Source organism: Vipera berus, assembly GCF_964194415.1.
Source record: "Vipera berus genome assembly, chromosome: 2".
NCBI lineage: Eukaryota > Metazoa > Chordata > Lepidosauria > Squamata > Viperidae > Vipera > Vipera berus.
The window spans coordinates 39,394,373-39,416,048 of NC_138203.1; the positions used below are offsets into that span (position 1 = coordinate 39,394,373).

The following is a 21,676-nucleotide window of genomic DNA, read 5'->3' on the forward strand; positions in this document are numbered from 1 at the left end:
GGCACAAGGCAAGGGTGTCCGTTATCGCCCTTGTTATTTGTGTTAACATTAGAGATATTATTGGTTAAAATACGGAATTCGGAAAAAATTAAGGGGATACAAATTAGAGATCAGGATTATAGATTGAGAGCATTCGCAGATGATCTGGTTGTTACAGTGACCCAGCCAGAGAACTCTGTTGTGGACCTGATGGAGATAATAACACAATATGGGAAGGTTTCTGGATTTAAAGTTAATACACAGAAAACCAAAATTTTGGTCAGAAATATGACAGTTTCGCAAAAGGCTCTTTTAGAAGGACTAACTGGATTTGAGATTGTTAAAAGGGTTAAATATTTGGGGGTGTTTTTGTCGCCCTCTAATACAAAGTTATATAAAAATAATTATGAAAAACTATGGGGGAAAATTCAAAAAGAATTGGAGAATTGGGAAAAATTGCAATTGTCTTTGTTGGGACGGATTGCAGCAGTGAAAATGAATGTCCTGCCTAAATTTTTATTTCTATTTCAAATGATACCGATTCTTAAGAAAGATTCTAATTTGGAGGAATGGCAGCGAGGTATCAATAAATTTGTGTGGGCAGGGAAAAAGCCACGAGTTAAACTTAAGATTATGCAGGATACTCGTGAGAGAGGTGGGCTTAAAATGCCCAATCTTAAACTATATTATGAAGCTGCTGCATTAGTAGGAATAAGTGATTGGATTAATTTGACACAGAAGAGATTATTAAATCTTGAGGGCCATGATTTGTTGTTTGGCTGGCATGCATATTTGTTGTATGACAAGAAGGTAGACAATGTGTTTAGAGTGCATATTTTAAGACAGGCATTGCTGAGAGTTTGGAAGAAGTACAGACATAAGCTAGATTGCAAGATACCACTGTGGGCAATTCCAAAACACGCAATAGAAAATATACATGCTGGTTTCAAACATGATGTGACTACGTACAAGGAGATCCTAAGTTTGGAAAGAAATGTATGGTGTTTGAAATCATATAGTCTCTTGCGAGAAGAGAAGGTTGTTCAAAACTGGTTCCAATATACTCAGTTACGGGCCAGGTGGAAAGAAGATCAGAAAAATGGTTTTACAATGACTGATGAAAATTTGATAAAGCAAATTAGAAATCAGGGACCGGCACATATTAAACGGATATATCTTGCATTGATAGAGATTGATTCAGAAACAGAACTTGTTAAGGATTGTATGATAAAATGGGCCCAAAACATCCAGGAAGTTATTACAATGGACACGTGGGAAAAGATTTGGGTGAGGAACGTAAAATTTACACAAGCTCAAAATTTAAGAGAAAACTTTTACAAAATGTTTTATAGATGGCATTTAGATCCCAAAAAGCTCGCAAGTATGTATCCGAATTATCAGCCTAAATGTTGGAGGTGCGGTGATGAAGATGCAACATATTTTCATATATGGTGGACATGTAAAAAGGTTAAGGCCTTTTGGATAAAAGTTTGGTGGAACATGCAGAAGATTTTTAAACAGAGGATAAAGTTTTGTCCGCAACTTTTTTTGTTGGGAATAATTACAGATGCTACAGTTGTGGACACTAAGTTGATGTTGAATTTAATTACGGCAGCAAGACTCTTGATAGGTCAGTATTGGAAGAAAGAGGAATTGCCGTCTATAGAAGAGTGGACTTTAAAGGTTTCCGACCTGGCAGAGATGGCGAAGATTTCGGCCTATTTGAAAGATCACTCGCAAGAACGCTATATTATGGAATGGAGAAAATGGATTGAGTTTATCCAGAATAAGTATAGGGTTAAGAAGTTTTATGTAGCATTTGAATAAGTCTTCTTTCTTTTTCTTTTAGCTTTTTTTTTATATATATATTTAATATTACTAAGGTTTGTTTTATCCTATATAAGCTAGAGAGTGATGGATTTTAGAGCTTATAGTTGTTAGTATATGATTGTTTATGATTGGTTTTTTTTATATATACCTTGTATTTAGCTCTGGGAAGTCGGGGGGGGAGGGGGGGAGGGGGGAGAGGTAGGGGGGAGGGTGAAGGGAGGGGGAGGGGGGGTTTTAAAGAAAAATTGTATGTTAAAACTTTTCAATAAAAAAAAAAAAAGATTAGATTAATCAAAGAAAACACATTAATGGATAATAGGAGATGAAAGAAAAATAGGACTGTATTCAGATACCTAAAATGTAGAGGGGTGAACAGATGAGTATCTGGATGGAACTCATCAGTTTAGCTCTTAAATTTTAGTTGTCTGAACATAGTCCTACTTTACTCCACTCTCTTAATCCATTAGTGGGTTTCCTTTGAAAATTCTTCATGAATTTTAAATGCATTTTAATAAGATCTTAAATTTACTGAATTTTAGAAAATACATTCTGAAATTTGACAGGAAAAAAAACAGAGCCATGTTATAAGAATACTACTACTAAGAGTGGAGAATACAATTTAAGTTGAAATCTATACACTTTTGCTTACTGGGTGATTTTTTCGGTTGTTAAACTCAAAGCATCTAGATGCATCTGAGCCAGCCTCAAACCAGGGAATGTCAAGAAAGCTCCAATAAGTGAACAGAGGACAGCCAGGAAAAGTTTGAAGGTTAGCTTAGAAACAGGACCCCTAAAAGAGAAAGAGTGACAGTTAGCTTTTATAACATTTTAAAACATTTTTTTCTACTAACAATACAGGTGATTGAAAGAGAAGCAAAATAAACAAAAAACCCCACCTAAGGAACATTCTAACTTTTAAAAAGCTTGTTGTTATAATTGAAAACTGGAAATATTACACCAAATTATGCCTACCGATAACAGTGCAGAAAAAGGCCATATTTGCATGGAGTCTTTCAACACTGGCTCCATCTAACAAGCTGTATGCCTGCCTCCTGCCTCCTAAATTTCATCTGAATCTAACAGAATTTTCTTCTTGGCCACAAATGGTTCCTGCAATCATAAAGAGGCTTCTACTTATATTCAAGGTGTTGGTGTTGAGCTTTAAAGCCTTTCATGGCAGGTTATGTGAAGGACTGACTACCTCTGCCTCATTTTACCTGCCCATCTCACCAGATCTAGCAGAGAGGGCTTGTTATAAGGTTCCACTGCCTACATTTAATGGCCCTAGGCAGCAGGTTTGTCTGCAGTGGCACCACTTGGTGGAATCTTCTCCCCTCTAAGGTGAAATTGGCCACATCTCTTCTGAGCCTCCAAAAATCCCTTAGTTGTGGCAAGAGGATTGGGGACCCAGGGGACAGGTTGAGGTAGTAACTTCTTTTCATTTACTTTTTGCTTTAGCTCAGCTTTTCCTATTGATTTTGATATTTTAATTGTTAATATTGTAATGATTAAGTATTTATTGTTTTAACTTGTAAGCCAGCCAGTTACTTATTCTGCAAGATGGGTGGATATTATATTAGATAGACAGACAGACAGACTCAAATAAAACTATTTTTAGATCTTACACTGAAGAGACAGGGTTAGGGGCTCCCCATCAGTTTCTTCCCCATTACGTGTCTTACATATTCTCTGATGAAAATTATCAAGAAGGCTTTTTTTTGCCAAATTCAAATGCGAAAGTCCTTCTTATTGTGTGTTATGCCAGGATAACTGAGCATAGAATCAGGTGTATCGAATTTTGTTGTGAACTAAAAAAGTTGTGGAATACTGGTGCTTATCTATAAGAAGAAGATATTAATGTGCCAAAGAACAAAAACCAGAAGTCTATGTTTGGATCAGAAAACGGATCATAACTGGACAAAAAATACTAGCAGAATTTGAAAGGGAATAAAATAAAATGGGCTATATAATAGAAACGTGTATGTGGGGGAAAAAGGCAGAACTAATTGACACATATTCTACTCTAGACTATTCTAGACTATATTGCACTGTGATACTTATCTGAACATCCAATTAATAATAACTTTATTACTTATTTATGCTATTTCTAATTTGCCCAATAATTGAAATTGTTGGTTTACATTATACAGGTAATTATAAAATGCAGAATTATTAATTTTTATATAAAAGATACATTTATGTCTCCATCCAAGCATACAATGACAGGATTCCTGCATTTCAGACAGAAGAACCTAGAATTATTGTCCTGAACAAAATGTAAGTTTTTGGTATACTTTCAGATATTGCAGATGTGATTCTGAATTAAAGGATCCATAATTCTGAAAAAATTTTACAAGGAGAACATTTTGATGACAATATATATTCTTCTATAATATTGTGTTTTATACTTACTGGGATTCCAACCCTTGTTTTTCAAAAAATCGCACTGCACTTTCTGAAAAATTGGAGAAACCTGCAGATAGAATGTAGAAAGTAAACATAGAATATTAGGTTGCTAATGTAGAAAGAATAGAATAGTTTTAAATAGTTAAACACTATTTGAAAGTGCAATACACTGTTAGAAAATAGCACATTATTACAAAAGAATATAGTATTACTGAATTTAATAGTTCTGAACACTAACTTAAGAATATTTATAATTTGCAGAAAAATATTTCATGGCTGTAATACTAATGGGGAAAAATTATGAAATAGAAGATTTGAAAACAAAAAATATTGCTGAATATTTTTAAAAAATATTATCTATAAAATATTTACTGTTAAGTATTTGTCCATATTAACATCAAAATATTACCTGATTCAAGTCCAAACTCCAAATAGTTTTCTGTTACAATCAGAATTACCATTGCTTTGACAAAGAAAAAGAAGCCAAAGGTTACACAGACTGATTTTTCACCTCCTTCTTCAACTTTAAAGTAGTGTGTAGTTAATGAGAACAATATTTTGCTGTATATGTGTCAAGGAAAAAAATCATGCAGTTCTAAATAAAGATGTTTGAACCCAAGTGCTAACATTACAGAGATTAGCCTGTAGGAAAAATTAATTTTGGCCCTATTTGGGGGGAGGGAGGGAGCTGGAGTAGTAGTTTTTAAGCGATAAGGTAAATGTGTTCAGACAAATAATTTATTAATGACATCATAAAAGGTTAATGCCAATTTCTCACATTTTTGCAAAAATGCTATAGAAAATCACATTGCTAAATTTCAGCAAAACAATCGAAATATTCCTGACAGCACAAATGTGTTTTGTGGAACTTGTTTTTCATTTGGCAAATTTTAAAAATTGGATCCTATAGGGGGAAAAAAAGACTGCATTCTTGGGGAATACCAGTAGGGTTGGGGAGGAAGAATAATATAATGTGCAGGTTTTCAGAAACCAGCTATTATGTGGAAAATGAATACTTTTGGAAAAGAAACCTTAGCCCCAATTTGCTCAAAATGTATCATAAGATGGACTTCTGTTAAAGCAATGGCAGACTGAAAGTGAGTTTGCTTTTAGCCAAGCCAACAACAAACATAGGAGAAAATAAAGCCACAAGCTCAATAAAGGAGAGGACTTGGGATCACTGAATGCTCCTTTCAGATGCTCCCTGTGATGAAACTGTAAAATAGTGGTTTCTGGTGGGTTGGGTTTGTCCCCTTCATTTCTTTAGTAGAAATGACTTGTAAATGGCTTTTTGATATTAAAAATTAAAAATTAAAAATTTGATATTAAAAATTTTCAGAAGAAAAAGTTTCATTATACTGGGTGATTTTCCTTCCACCTGTAGAGAAAAAAAAACTTTAGGTAAGTGTAAAACCTAAAGAAAAACTTTTTTATTTGGAAATAAGCATCAAAAAGATTATTAAAATGTTGGTTTTAGTTTTAAATGGAGTAGGGAGTCAGATTGATTGAAAATGAATTTTGAAATACTTCCTGTAGTTTGGTAAAATATATGCAAATTTTGACTTTAACTGTAAAAAAATTCCCTTGGGAATATATGCTGGATGAGAAAAAAACACATGATAATAGGAAACCCTTTAGGCTGGTTAACTAGAGGCAGATTCACTGCTACAGAATGGAGATAAAGTATTTTAACTCAGAAATGTCAAGGACATTTGGTAACAATGTACCCCCAAACTTCTCTTTAGACTATCTAATACAATAAAAATGGGCTTAAAAGAAAGAGAGAGAAGAGAATATAATTGAAAATCAGAATGAATGTCTATGAAGATTCTCAACTATCCAGATCATGGTTTCCCAAACTGAAGAAGCTTCTTGCATGAGAAGTGAAACATTTTCAAAGAAAAAACAAAGGAAGTCCAGTTGTCTTTTGAAAAGCACCTTTGGGACATGAAGATTAGATTGTTTTGGATATGGATTTAAAACTGATAAGATACAAGAAAGATACTGGTAGGCATTTTATATAACTTATAGATGAAAGTGGTTGATGTTTTAGTACTTAAAAGGGACAATAAGCCAACAGTGTTACTTGGATATGTCGATTTTAACTGGGAAGTGACTTGAACAATTTTATTTTGGATTTACAACAGAGATGTGATAAGAAGGAACTCCTGTGAAAAGACAAGGAGAGAAAGAAAAGAAATCAATATTTGGAATATGACCTAAAAGGAATAAACATCAAGATCTTTAAAAATAAAATTAAGTTTTACAAATTGGCTGATTCAACCAAGATTAAGATATATGTGATTCTTTTTCCTCCCTATAAGTTTTCATGTTTTTTTCTTGACTAGAACTGAATGATGAAGCTTTAACAATTCATTTTTAGATGTCAGAATAAGAGAAAAATTTGCTGCATTTTTAAAAGAAAATGATAAGCTATAGTATTAAAATTGAGAAGAGATGAAGATAAGAATTAATTTGTGGGATATCATTTGATGGGATTAAAGATTAAAATTTTAAATGTTATTTCTGATAGTGCGTAATGACTTTTTTCCTTAAGTTTGATGGGTTTTAAAAGATTTGTTTACAGATAAGAAAAAAAGTTTTTTTTTCTTTATATTTTTATAAAAAACAACAAGGTACTGTGTAAGTAAGGAAAAGAAATATTACACTGTTTTGTTTAAACTTAAAATATACTTATTTTTGGATTTCTTAATGGACCTTTGTTTGAATCATAAGACTCTATTATTTACTAATAAATAAGATGAGAAATGAATAGAATAGAGCTGGAGGGGACCTTGGATGTCTTCTAGTCCAGCCCCCTGCTCAAGCAGAACCTATACCGTCTCAGATAGGTGAATGTCCAGTATCCTCTTAAAAATCTCCAGTGATGGAAGGCCCACGATTTCTGGAGGCAAGCTGTTCCACTGGTTGATTGACCTCAGTGTCAGGAAGTTTCTCCTTAATTCCAGGTTGCTTCTTTCTTTGATCAGTTTCCAACCATTGTTTCTTGTCCTTCCCTCTGGTGCTTTGGTGAACAACCTGGCCCACTCTGCCTTGTGGCAGCCCCTCAGATACTGGAACACTGCTATCATGTCTCCCCCTATTTTTCTTTTCTTTAGACTATCCAAACCCAAGTCCCGTAGTCGTTCTTCGTATGTTTTAGTCTCCAGGCCTTTGATCATCTTCTCTGATTTTTCTCCAAACTCTCAACATCTTTTTTGTGATATGGTGACAAAAATTGGCTGCAGTATTCCAGGTGTGGTCTTACTAGGGTTTTATAAAACGGTACTAATACTTTGCGTGATCTTGATTCTATGCCTGTTCATACAACCCAGGATTGTATTTGCACACTGCTGGCTAATAGTCAAGTGATCGTCCACTAGGACTCCAAGGTCCCTTTCACAGTTACTGTTTTTAATCCTGGTCTCGTCCAATCTGTATTTGTACCTTTGGTTTTTCCTGCCTAAATGTAAAACTTTGCTTTTCTCCACATTGAAACTCATTTTGTTGGATAGGACCCATTGTTCAAATTTGTCAAGATCTTTTTGGATCCTGAGTTTGTCTTCTGGGGTGTTGGCTACTCCTATCAGTTTGGTGTCATCTGCAAGTTTGATGAATTCCCCTTCAACTCCCTCCTCTAAGTCATTTATGAAGATATTGAAGAGTGCAGGGCCTAAGACGGAACCTTGTGGTACCCCACCGCTTACTTCTCTCCATGTGGATGTAGTGCCATTGAGGACTACTTGTTGAGTAGAGTTTGTCAGCCAGCTACAGATCCATCTGGTGGTGATGTTGTCTATTCCACCTTTTCCTAGTTTTCAAGGAGTAGGTTGTGGTCTACTTTGTCAAATGCCTTGCTGAAATCTAAGTATACTACGTGCATAGCATTTTGCTGGTCTACTAGTTTAGTCACTTTATTGAAAAAATGAGGTAAGATTGGTTTGGCATGATCTGTTTTTAACAAACCTGTGCTGGCGACTAGTTGTTCGCAGATCTGTTTTTTGATTATCTTTTCTAGGATCTTCCCAGGTATTGATGTTAAACTGATCTAGTTTCCCCGAGTCTGATTTTTTCCCTTTCTTGAAAACGGGGACCATATCAGCCCTTTTCCAATCTACAAGTACTTCCCCTGTGCTCCAGGATTTTTAAAAGATGTGGTGCAGTAGTTCTGAGATAACACCTGTTAGCTCCTTCAGAACTCTGGGATGTAATCTGTTAGGCCCCAGTGATTTATACTTGTCAAGGTCAGATAGGTATTGTCTTACCATTTTCTTGCTTATTTTAATTTTTGTTTCTAATTTGTCTTTTGCAGTGGCTTTTTTTGGTATGTTGGGCTATGGTTTCTTTTTGTGTGAAGACTGATGTAAAGTATGAGTTAAGCAGCTCTGCTTTCTCCGTTGCCTGTTATTTCCTTGCCATCTTTTCTCTTTAGTGGACCTACAGTTTCCTTGACTTTTTTCTTGTTAATATGTTGGAAGAAACCTTTTTTTAAATCCATGATTTCTGTTGCATGTCTTTGTTCGTTCTGAGCCTTTGCTTTCCTGACTTCATCTTTACATGTTCTGGCTGTCTGCTGATAATCGGCCTTAGTTATGTGTCCTTCTTTCTGTTTTTTGTATTTGTCGTTTTTGTCTTTCAGTTTTACTGAAAATGTACTTGTCTTAATGAAGGGGAAATTCATTTCTATATTTTTTTCTGTTTTTTAATTTTATATTTTTCCCTCCTCCATTTTTCAATATTTCTCCTAGTTTACATTAGTTTTATTCTTGTGTTTTTAAACTTCAGTAAAAATTATTATTATTAAATGTATCATAAGATAAGTGACTTTTCTTTCATTTAAGAATTATAATTAGGCCCTTCAGGTTTAATGGAAACATTAAAAACTCAGCAAACTATTGTATATTTTCAAAATTAAGCAACACTCTTTTAAAAGAAAATTAAACAGCTCTATTAGCTCTTTAAGAATAGATTATTAGATTAAAAATTAGATTCCTTATTAGAAACTACAGTATTTAAAAATATCGGGGGCGAAATATATAAATGAAACTTAGCAGTCTTTTTTATTTTTACTTTTATTAATAATGATATGGTCCTTTTTAGAAGATTTTTAAATGTTTTAAATTATAATTGAAGAAATCCTCGACCCTTTCAAACAAATAAGAAATTTAGAAATTACTGTTACATGGGTACTGTTTTAAAGTTATAGTTTTTAAAATATAAAGTAATTGTTCAACAAGTTCCAACATAAATCTGTATGACATCAAAAGCGGTAACATTTTTTTATTGCCATACACCAAGATTGAATACAGATGCATAAAAATACTTGCATGCTTTGTGGATTGGGGTTTCCTCAGTGTAGGAAAAGTTTTAGACTAGGGCATTTGTTTTATTTATCGTCAGAATTGAGTGAGCAATCAAAAGTAATACTGGTGATCCCTCCTGAATCTATCAGCTATAAAAACACACACTAAAGTCAAATCTAGGCCTATCTTTCTTCTATTTGCAGCATATTTTAAGACAACTACTGAATGATCTGCTGTCAGCCAGAGCTGACATAGAAGACACGTTTCCATAAGGAACATACATCAACAAAGAAAGCAGTGTCTAAGAGGTAAATAGAAACAGAATATGGATTATAGAAATTGAGAACCAGCCACAACTTTTGCAGAAGAAATGGGTCGTAAACATTCAGAAGAAAAAAAAATGATACTATATAAAATAGCAGTTCCTAAAGAGTAGAGGGAATGTAGTAATTTCCTGAAAAACAAATGATCACAGAAGTCTAAGATAATGGTTCTCAAACTGCGGCCATATGGCCCCTTGACTATTTAGATTATTTCAAAGGCCACAGATGAAAAAAATGTCACGTGCCCCCCCCACCCCCTCCCAAAAAGATTTTTTTTATGCTGCATATACTCTTTTGCCAATGCCAGAAAATAAGATAATCCATATCTTGTAATGGGACCTGGATAGGTGAGGACCTAGAAGAAAAAGAAGTTTGTAAAGGGGTCACAGGCAAAAAAGAGAGAGAGAAAAACATTGGTTTAAGACTTGCTACTACAGGTATATATGGAAACATATTCATGCAGTATGCTATCTACCGAAGCTTTGATTAGAAACAGGTGTTTGAAGGATTTTGTGCTTATATTTCGAATATAACCTTTCTGAAGTACGGTACGTGGAATTAAAACTTGTCTTATCAGAAAAATATGGTCTGAAAGCTTTAGCAGCTTCAAATACACTTGAAGTATTTAGATATTTAATAGATGCTTTATCTGAAGTTACATCAACAAATTTAATTTTACACAAAACTAATCAATATACTAGTTAATATTGGCAATATACTGTATGTGATCTGTAAAATAAGAAATAAGCAACCTAGAACTAAGGAGGAACTTCCTGACAGTTAGAACAATTAATCAGTGGAACAACCTGCCTCCAGAAGTGGTGAATGCTCCAACACTGGAAGTTTTTAAGAAGAGACTGGACAGCCATTTGCCTGAAATGGTATAAGGTTTCCTGCCTGAGCAAGGGGTTGGACTAGATGACCTCCAAGGTCCCTTCCAACTTTATTATTATTATTATTATTATTATTATTATTATTATTATTATTATTATTATTATTATTATTATTATTTTATTATTATTATTATTATTATTATTATTATTATTATTATTATTATTATTTTATTATTATTATTATTATTATTATAGAAAGGCTTATGAAATATTGAACACACAGTATTTCTTACAATTTAAAAAGTTCATTCATTCATGAAATTTTTTTTTACTTGATTCTCACCATAATGTCTTCAAAAGGAGAAACAGCATATATATTTATGTTGGCTCTGTAAAATACCTAAAGGGTCTTTGACTGATATGATTTGGTCATATCCTTTTATGGTTCATTTTTAGTCTCAAAGCATTATAGTTAACACAATTATGAGGAAAAGTATAGTTGCTAATGGTTAAAATGGGATCCTGAACTATCACTCCCAAAATATGGAATTTGACATTTTAGGAAGAGTTCTGGAACTAATAGAGAAGGATATGTGTAGCTCAGGGTTGAACTGTTGCATCCTTGGTGTTCTCTGAACTTGTTTGCTTGCATAACCAGTGCTAGTGTGTGGGTGGTCTTGTTCTCTATAGTCAATAGCTTGCTCTGCCAGTGTTGGTGAGGGTATGGTTTTCTCCTTAGTAGTTCCTTTAATGGTAGTTTTCTCCTTTTTATTACCTTGTCTTCTTGGTAGTTCCTTGATTAGGATATTGTTTTCCATTTCTTTTCCTGCTGTTAATCCCTGCTTATCTGGGTGTTTGCTGCTGGAGAGGATATGGTCTTTTTGTTTCCTTCTTAGCTTTTTTACAATTTTGAATGCTGCGTAAATGTGATTTATCTCTATGTATCTATTAATGGCTGACTAATCTGAGTGACCAGCTTCCAGAAATTCCCTTGTGTTTTTGGATTTAGCTTGGTCTACAACGCTCAATTTTTCAGTTGAAACTATAGTTGAGTCTGTCCATATGCTGTAAAAGAAAATAAGCAGCCTCTTCTAGGTTTGAAAGAATACATTTTCCTGTACTAAGTACTAAATCTTTCAGTGAATAATAAAAATAATATTGGCCCATATGTTCTAATATTCAGAATAAGGGAAGTAAATAAAATTACTTCAAATTCTTGCTATGTAAGAGGAAGTATGATTTAATAGTAGAGATATGAGAATTACTTTCAAACTACAAAAGAACCACAATACAGGTAGTCCTCAACTTACAATCACAATTGAGCCCAAAATTTATGTTGCTAAGTGAGACATTTGTTAAGTGAGTTTTGCCCCATTTTAGAACCTTTCTTGCCATAGATGTTAAGTCAATCACTGCAGCTGTTAAGTTAGTAACACGGTTGTTAAGTGAATTTTGCTTCCATGTTGACTTTCTCATCAGAAGGTCACAAAAGGTTATCATGTGACCCCAGGACACTGCAACCATCATAAGTCAATTGCCAAGCATCTACAGAATTCTGGCTATGGTATAATAATAAAATATCTTTAAGTAATTACAATTTCCACAATTGTTTTAATAATATATTAAAATCAAGCATAATCATTTTGAACACACTTTAGGTAACTTTGAACTAGGTGGCTATAAAGTGTTTTATTCAACTTACATCAGGGACAAAGGTAACCGTAAAATATTATTGTCTGAACTGCTTTAACTTAGTTCTGATGAACTAATCCCAATTTGTAGAAACTTTTTTCTTAGCCTTAACACAAATATTGTGGTATGAACTAAAATATGCCTGGTGATGATTAGTGCATGGTGTTATCCAAATACCATGGATATCAAATACCATGTCTGTTCCTAGACAGCAGGAAAATTCTAGAAGATGTAATCTAACATACTGTATTTAGAGAATATCGGATTGGGGAATGCTATATTAGAGAAAAAGCACCAAGTATTTCCTATGAACTATTTTTTTTTAAAAATTCCACCGTGAATTTCACAAAATATTCATCTTTTTGAAAGTTTAACAGAAGTTCCAGAACACTTTAAAAGGATACATTGCAAAAGCGAGAACAAGAAAACACCAGACTATGCTGATATTCATTTCTTGCGAAGGCTTCATCCAAGTATAGTAAGCTTCAGTTACCAAATACACAACTGTAGCTGCCACTGTGAAGTCCACCAACCACTGATACTCAGGAAAATAATGCAGGGCTAAAATAAAAAGTGGAAGTTTAGTAGTTGAAATATACATACACATATTTATAAACCATCTTCAGAGCATAGACCTGGACATCTGTGAGACTATCAGCCTCCATCAAACAAAAACTGATAGGGTTGGCATGGGTCCCATCAAATAAGTGATAGACACGTTAGACCAAGAAGGTATGCCTTGCCCTATGGAATAACATTTCCTCACAAGTTCAAATCACCCGTCTGTGCCCACCTTTAGAAAGGTCTTGATGACATGGTTCTTTCCAAAGACATGGGCCAAGATGCTAAATGAACCCCCTTTAATAATCTGAATGCGTGTTTCTTGCAGCACATGTGGTTTTTAATTGTTTCTGTTATATTATTTTTAATGTGATGTTCTCACATTAGTATTGCTGCTTGACACTGACAAGACCCTAATCAGTTTCATATTAAAGGCTTTTGTTTGCCTAAGCCAGCAGTCCCCAATCTTTTGGGCATCAGTTTTATGGAGAAAGGCTTTCCTGCGAACCGGAGGGGGCATGGTTTTGTTTGCTGTCTGCATCCAGAGGATGGGGCTTTGCTTTTTGGCATGCCATGGACCAGTGCTGGTCCACAAACCAGGGGTTAGAGACCCCTAGCCTAAGCGACTGGTGGCTCACAACCCAGAGCATAGTAGGCATACAGCCTGCACCAGCACATTCCTTTTGATGTGTATTCCCATTGTGTGCCTCCTTATTCTTTTGCAATCCCTTTCTCTCCAATGAATGTAAATACAAATATTCTCTTCTTGCTAATTATCTGAGTGTTGGAGTGAGCATTTAAAAGGGCAGGGGAATTGGAGAAAAGGGCAATAAAATTTGCCCTTTTACATGACTTCCTTGTGAACCAGGTTTCCGAAACTTTCCTAGTGTTTCACCCAGTTATTTGGGGTCTATCTTTCTGACACTGTAAAGCAAAGGAAATCTGAAGTAAAATCATAATCACAGTTGCAGTCATATGATTATCACTTAGTGACTGCTTTGCTAAATGACTGCAGTTGCTAAATGAGGGCTACTTGTACATTTTCCTGAAGCACTTTATATGAGCAAAATGGGAAGACAGGGAAGTATACTAATAATTAATAATCCTAGTTACTTGTCCTTTTCTCAACCACCAAATGTGGTTGAAATAAAACCTTGTCTCAGATATTCCCAGATGTTTCAAAAATATTACAAATGGAATGATCAGATAACTTGATCTCAAAAAATATATTGAAAGTTTTAAATATAGATTCAAGCATCACATATAAATGTGGAGAAAGGATGCGAACGTTAACCAAAGTATTGCATAAATATCACATTCCATCAAGTTATTTTTATATGCACTCAAAAACCTGTTTTCCAAGATTTATTAAAGCTCATTAGGCAAGTGCAAAGCTTGAAGGTGCTGGTTTATTAAGTATTTATTAAGATATTATGTAATATCCTCCTAATATAAATATAACAGATATACATCTCTTTAAACTACTTTTTCTTAACGTCAGCACCTTTAAAATGCATGGACTTCTGGGAGATGAAGTCCAGGCATCCTAAAGTTGCTGAAGTTAAGAAACATTGCTGTAAACTTCCACATTGTTCTGCTTCCCTTCTGAGGTCTCTTCTGGGATCCAATAGTTAAAGACTTTTGTACAATAATCTTATTCAGTTAATGGACTTGCTGGATGACACTTTGTGACAATTAAAAACTCCTTAATGAGAAAAATGTTACCACTTTCATATTTCTATGGGATGAACATTTTTGCTTCCATAGAGCAAAGTGCGTTCACTCAGACAAATCCTAATAAAGATCCTTAATTCTCATAAACTAAAATGAATTATAAACATACCACCTATTTTGCATAATGGTAACAATTTACTTACATGCATCTACTAAATCTAGCAGTTACAATATTGAATCAATATGATTCCTTTTGATATGTTTCTATTCCTTCAAGAATCTGCTAGAATTGAGCAAGTTTTATTGTAAAATAAATAAATATTTGAAATTCAAAAGGAAAACTTGACATATACATTTGAAATATTCCCTCTATATAGAAAGTTCAAAGAAGCCAAGGATAGCTTATAAAAAAGTTAAACACATGATGAATTAAGCATACTAATGGGTTTTTCGATTATTTTATGACTGCCTAAATACTAGTCTATGGATCCTCAAGCTGTAGCATTTCTCCTTTTTTAAAAGGTATTTTAAAAATATTTTCCAAAAACAACAAATGCTTAGGAACACAAAATTTTATCGTGATTCAATTTATTATAATCCCTTACCCAATGCATCCATTTCAGTGATAGATTTTGTTTCCAGATGAAGATTAATATCTTTAGGAATGGTTAATGGTTTGTTTTCAATGTGACCATTGTACTTCCTGATGAGATAAACATATATTAAAACTGTCAATATCGCATCAACTCTTACTAAGACTCTAAAATTGCTACTTAAAAAGTAGCATGAAACACAAACACCCTCATTCATAAAAAAAAATAATGGGATGAGGTGCAAGCTATCTCCAGTTCAGCTACTGCTAACAATAATATGATTATATGATCATCTAACTCATATCTATCCAACTTAAGAACATTCTCTTCTAAAAAATTACCACAAGGGATAAACATACATCATTGGGCGCTTAAGTTCTTGTGCTCCCACACAATTATACAGCAACCACAAAAAATAAGAAAAGGTTGAGGAGTTTGGAATTAGGATATAATAATGCAAAAGAATATTTTTGTTCTTTTTTCTTCTCACTCACCCTCAAAAAGAATCAATTAAGATAAGAAAAAAGGATGACAAACAACTCAAAGAGTACTTAATAGATTTTAATAAAGCTACTTTCAATATTACAATGTTATTCAATAGACAGAAATGCTATCAAATTTATTTTATCTGTTTTATCAAATTTATCTGTGAATCTAAAGGCTGAAAACTTAGAAACTGCTACTCAGCTTAATCTAATTGGGTATATGTGCAGACATGTGCAAATGAACTTGAGTTTTTTGAACCAAGTTGAACTAATGAGCATCATATCATTCCATTTTTATGCTAGAATTTTTCATAAGTACACGTACAAACCCAACTTGTAAAATTCTGGCAACTCTTTTGCTGAATGTCAAGAAATGAAAATAGGCAAGAGAAATTTAGTAATTTAAGTTCTAGGAATCAAGAACACAAAAGCTCCTAAAGATGCTCCTGGAGTCACAGCTTAAAGCTCACAGGCTTTATTATCAATGATTTTTCTGTAACAAATTCTTCTGAAGAATAGCTGAAATCGCCTTGCATACTAAGCATCCTTCATGTGTTCTCTTCTACCTTTGTTAATTTGTTTGTAATACATTTACAACTGTTCCATAAAACAAAAAACAAGGTACTGAAGGATCTACTAAATCTTCAGGAGCATTTGGCTGCTGAACTTTCCTTTGGAAAACCTAATTTCTAGCCTTTATAATTTAATGGAGAAATAAAGTTGATGCACAATTTGTATAAACCTTTCAGATGGAAAACACTGTTGTTCAAGTAAAAATTTGGCATAGTAAGTGAAAGAATAAGTTGTAAGAAATGGCTGCCTGAAGGTTAAGTTATTCTCAGTGGCAGTCCTTTTTATTTGGAATGCCTTGATCAGTGTATTACTTTGGTATCAGACAGCATTTTTCAGGCCCTTAAATAAATACTTTTAGATTTTAACTTTTATTCTGCAATGGAGCACTTTAATTAATTTACCATGTGGTACATTTCATTCTCAAGAGTAGCATTAAAGCTTGAAACTCAATTTGTAAAAACTTCACAGAAGACAACACAGGCAAACTGTTGAACTACAACTGCCAAGAAAACAGCAGAGTCCCATCTTTGTAATTATCAAAAGTAAAGTTTGACTTGATGGCATTTACTGTTGTACAATAATTTTAAATAAAACATACAAATAATTAATTTTAAAAGAGACTTTTCTCAGTCTTGCTTATAGTTTTACCAGTGGACAGACCTAGTAGACTTCAATCCTCTAGTACAGGGGTGTCAAACTGCTGGGCCGTGGGCCAGACGCGTCATCGGGAAGCCACGCCCACCCCATTGCAGGCAATGGCGAAAAAGCTCTGATACATTGTGCGACATCACGTGACATCGCGAGTTTGACATGTCTGCTCTAGTAGAAGAAATCTTATAGGTTATTTGAATATTTAACTTTTAAACTATAATTAGTGTGGGATCAGTATCACACAAACAGAATACTTCCATGTTAATGTTCTAAAATTATCTATACAGATGTCCTTGTGTCAGTAGAACAAGAGATTAGTCAGTAGAACATTAGATCTTGCATCTTGGATGGTCACATAATACTGATTTTGGCTTGTCGTCTGGATAAGTTTTTTTTAAAAAAATTGACCAAATAAGTTGTAATTCCTGACTCTATCCTAGTGTTACTCTTTTTATTGTAATACCTGTTCATTTTAAATTCTTCCATATAAACTATGATGTATACATATTTAAATTAAACAAGGAAGTCAGCAACGTAAAGTCAGTTCTAATTGTACTCTGTACCTTTTCTTATCCTTTTAAACCAATAAAATGCATAATAGAGACAAGGGCAAGTATAGAGATTACCTATCTCCATTTCCTCTACCTTAACCCTAACCCTTTGATTTTTAGTATGGTATCAACGTTTTAAAAAGCAGATTTGCATACCTGCACAATTTCATTCTGTGCAAAATCACTTCTAAAAATTTATTTCCATAATTAAGGAAATCAAATAATCAATCACAATTTACAACTATGTAAAGATTGGAAAATAATTAGTTACCCACACTGTTTTCATACCTATCTTTCTTGTTTTTTCCCTTTTGTTGTTTTCCTGCAAGAATACGTAATTCTTCTTCTGTGGGATGCAGGTACCACCGCAAACTAAAAAACAATCCCCCCCCCAGAAAAACATTAACAACAATTGGAATGACATTTTACTAAATATAATGCAAGCCCTTGCAATTCAAATAGTAAGGTTAAAATAGTTTTAATTATATCCATACTTGCCCATGAAAGCTTCTAGTTATGCAATACAGAACCGTATTCTTCATTTGTGATTATCTTACATATGATGTTGACATGTGAAACAAAAACAGAAACAGAGAGAGCAGGAGGAAAAGGACAGCAAAGGGCAGCAGGAGTAGGAAGTGACAGAGTGAAGGGCAGCCAAAAGAGCAGAGATAGGGATAGGTAGGAAGGGGAGTTGAAGCAAAGGACAATGCAGCAGGATAAGAGAAGCATAGTCCTTGCCTAACACCCACAACCAAAACTACTGGAACTGGTGATGTAATAACCACTGCTTTGTGATGGAAATTCCACCAGATAATTATCTACAGATAATTCTGTAGATAAATTATGACAAACTCAATAGTCCACGGCCAGCTGTTCAATATCCCACAGGAATCTCTAGAGGACCGATAAGGAGGCTGCTGTTTTAAGACTTAGCAAGGCCAAAGCTACCCTATCTACTTACTTTGTCCTTCCACCTGTCCTCTCTAGTGAGGTATTTGAACAAATTTCTACAGTGGCAAGCAGCTGCCAATTATGAGTGCTAGACTCCCTTTTATTTGTCATGAAGCCATCTGGCTTATACAGTCCTTCCACACGTCTCAGAATCATCCATCAATTAAGCTCTTGATGAAGACAGAGAAGAAGATTTAGGTTGAGTAGATAAATCATCAGTTATTAGTAAATCCAACCAAAAGAACACCTGGCTGCACACATTGTGCATTGACTGTTGTAACTATATATAGAATTGTGGGGTCCTTGATACTTAATTATTTAATCAGGAAATTGGGCTTATTTCTTATTTTCTAATTTTTAGAGTAATCCCTTCTGAAATTTGAATGCATTTATAAAAACCAAATAATATCTAACTAGAGAATTAATCTTCTGAAGATCACCCATTATTCTAGTTTTTTAGCAAGAAAATCACAAAAGGTAGAATATTTCAAATGGAAATTCACAAGTAATTCTAAAGGATTTAGGGAGCCTGGGGATAGCCCAAATGTGTTTCCTAATTGTTTTTAGCAAGTAATTTATTAAGTAATTTGTCACAAGTACTATAACTGTCACTAATGACTATTGTCTTTAAGTAAGCCATCCTCTTGTTTTAAATTTCAAATCTGATTTTCCTCTTACAGGAGGCATATTTTAATTATTGAGACAATTATGCAGAAAATATATGGTCATATTATTAAGCAAGGTGAGATAGAAGTGTCTATCCATGGACAGCATATGTAATAGAACAATAAAGTATATAGCACTTATTTCTCAAGAAGATGCTAAGCTACAGCATAATGCACATTTTTACATAAGACTGGAAAAGATTTAACATGATTATTTTTAGAATCAACATATCCAGACGCATTATAATTATAATCAATTTCCAGACAAACTTGGTACACAATGGAATAAGCCAGCAAAATATCCAATGGCATCTTACAGATGCAGCAAATTTACTGCAGGATCAGCTTTCATGGACAAGAACCCACTTTATCAGATGTTTAATTCTGGTTTCTTATCTTACCTTCCACTGCAAAGAAGCCACCGGGCAAGAGAGTAGTGAGGTATGATCTTCTGTATAATGCTAGTCATCACCATGGTAACCACCAGCTGCACACCTATCACCCCCTGTAGAAGAATAAACCAATGCATGTTAACATGAACAAACTTTATTTCACAGCTACTCTAAAACCAATCTTTAAATAGCATCATTTTCTTATAACTGAATTATTATTAGTTCTAATTATTATTAGCTTTAAGCTAAAACAATGACATTTTAAAATGTGGCTTTATAACAGCTCTCTTGGCTCTGACACTTCCCAAATACGTTGGACAACAAACCTTATAATCTATTACATCTGTAAAGTACCAAATTGAGTACATTTTTAAGCAAAAGGATAAAATCAACAATGCATTCAATAACTGTACTTTCCATTAATTCTCAAATTCATGCTTATTCCACTTGAAAAACTTTCTTTGTATAACCAATGAGACAATAGTGAAACATACATTATTTTATGAATGAATGAACCTTTATTGTCAAAGTACAACCATGTATACATTTTTTTTAATCCTATTTATATCCCGCACTTCTCCAAAGACTCAGGGTGGCTTACAATCTAAATCACAAATCAATGTGCTTAGCAATAGCCTTCATTCTATGTATATGCCTGCTTATTAGGGCTTTCGGCCCCACCCAAGCGGCATTATTACAAAGTCAGCTTATTGCCCCCAACAATCTGGGTCCTCATTTTACCTACCTCGGAAGGATGGAAGGCTGAGTCAACCTTGAGCCTGGTGGGACTCAAACCTGCACTAATTGCAGGCAGCTGGTGTTACTTAAGGAGGCATTAGCCCACTGCTCCACCAAGGCTCTTCTTGAGATTGAGATTGGCTGAGCCTCCCTTCGTGCCCCCACCCCCCAGCTTACAGTGACACAAACCCTCCATCTTATTACACCATGTGAACTAATTGCACAACACACCGGCCTCGCAAGTCAATTATGCATAAAGTTTATAAAAATTATTTCCCGTTCAAAAGCCTAACATTTTATTGGATAAAATGAAGTAGCATGTCTATAATTTTCTACTGTCATATGTGATATGCTGTAGTTATGGTTTTTGAAGTTGAAACGTGCATGGCCAGTTCCATCATAAAAATGAGAAATCTTTCTATCTAAGGGCTGTTGGAAAATGTATGTGACAGATAAAATGGCATATGAATTTGAAAACAAAAAACAAATGCAAATGTTTCACATTAAATTTTTTAAACTTAGTGAACAAAATTAGAGTCAGTATATAACCTTTTTAATCAGAAATCACAGACACAGATAATATTGCTTAGATGTTCCATAGATATCAGTGATTAAATTCATTCTGAGTCTTACTTTAAAATCTATTTCCCATTCCCTCTGCATCTTAGTAGCTGGATCTTAAAGTAGCCTTCCAGTGCTTCATTTGGTTTATAAAACTACCAGTTCAGAGTAAGACAAAGAGATTCAAATAAAGAGGTGCTAACTCAACCATTACAATAAGAACAAAAAAAATTAAAAGCAGTGAAATATAAATTTAAGCATAAGACTAAATAAATTGAAGTTCAGATGGCAGAAAACTGAAAGGCTAAGAACTGGGATACTAAACTCCAAATACCAAATATATCAAGTACAAATCTGTTAATACATACATACACACACAAACACATATATGGCAAATTATATAAATTATGTAAATCATTCTATTTCAGTGCACATTAAGAAAAACAATTATGATTATTTAAAATTGCAAAACATCTGGTAGGTAACTCAAGCCATTCTCTAAGTCTGTTCCTTACTTCCAGCATTGCAAGGTGTCTCTTGTTATTCCTGTCAATATACAGTAACTTGTGCCTACTCTGTTTGCAAAGTACAGATAGTCCTCAGATTATATCCATTCATTCAGCAACCATTCAAAGTTACAATGGCACAGAACAAGAGGGACTCATGACTGATCCTCAAAGTTCTGGCTGTCACAGCATTCCCGACAATCATATGACTGTGATTTTCAATATTCCTGCTAGCTTCCCAAAAGTAAGGTTTATGGGCAAGCTAGCAGGAAATTAGAAGTTGCAGTTACATGAGGTCCTCACTTAATAACCCATATGGTCTCCCCTTAGTATCTTCAGATCAAAGCACTCTTTGTAAGAAATATTTTAGACTGAATACTGGTGACAGAACAGTACTGAATTCCCA

General features: G+C 34.1%; 1 protein-coding gene across 1 annotated transcript in view; it reads right to left on the reverse strand.

Moving 5' to 3' along the window:
* TMEM161B (transmembrane protein 161B) overlaps positions 1 to 21,676 on the reverse strand; it is a 46,226-nt gene that overhangs the window by 13,031 nt on the left and 11,519 nt on the right. The window contains exons 2-8 of the mRNA XM_081319348.1: positions 19,475 to 19,578; positions 17,743 to 17,826; positions 15,207 to 15,304; positions 12,771 to 12,927; positions 4,625 to 4,776; positions 4,222 to 4,282; positions 2,459 to 2,599 (exon numbers count right to left, since the gene is read on the reverse strand). Coding sequence (XP_081175474.1) covers positions 2,459 to 2,599; positions 4,222 to 4,282; positions 4,625 to 4,776; positions 12,771 to 12,927; positions 15,207 to 15,304; positions 17,743 to 17,826; positions 19,475 to 19,578 — 797 coding nt within the window. The remainder of the gene's footprint in view (positions 1 to 2,458; positions 2,600 to 4,221; positions 4,283 to 4,624; positions 4,777 to 12,770; positions 12,928 to 15,206; positions 15,305 to 17,742; positions 17,827 to 19,474; positions 19,579 to 21,676) is intronic.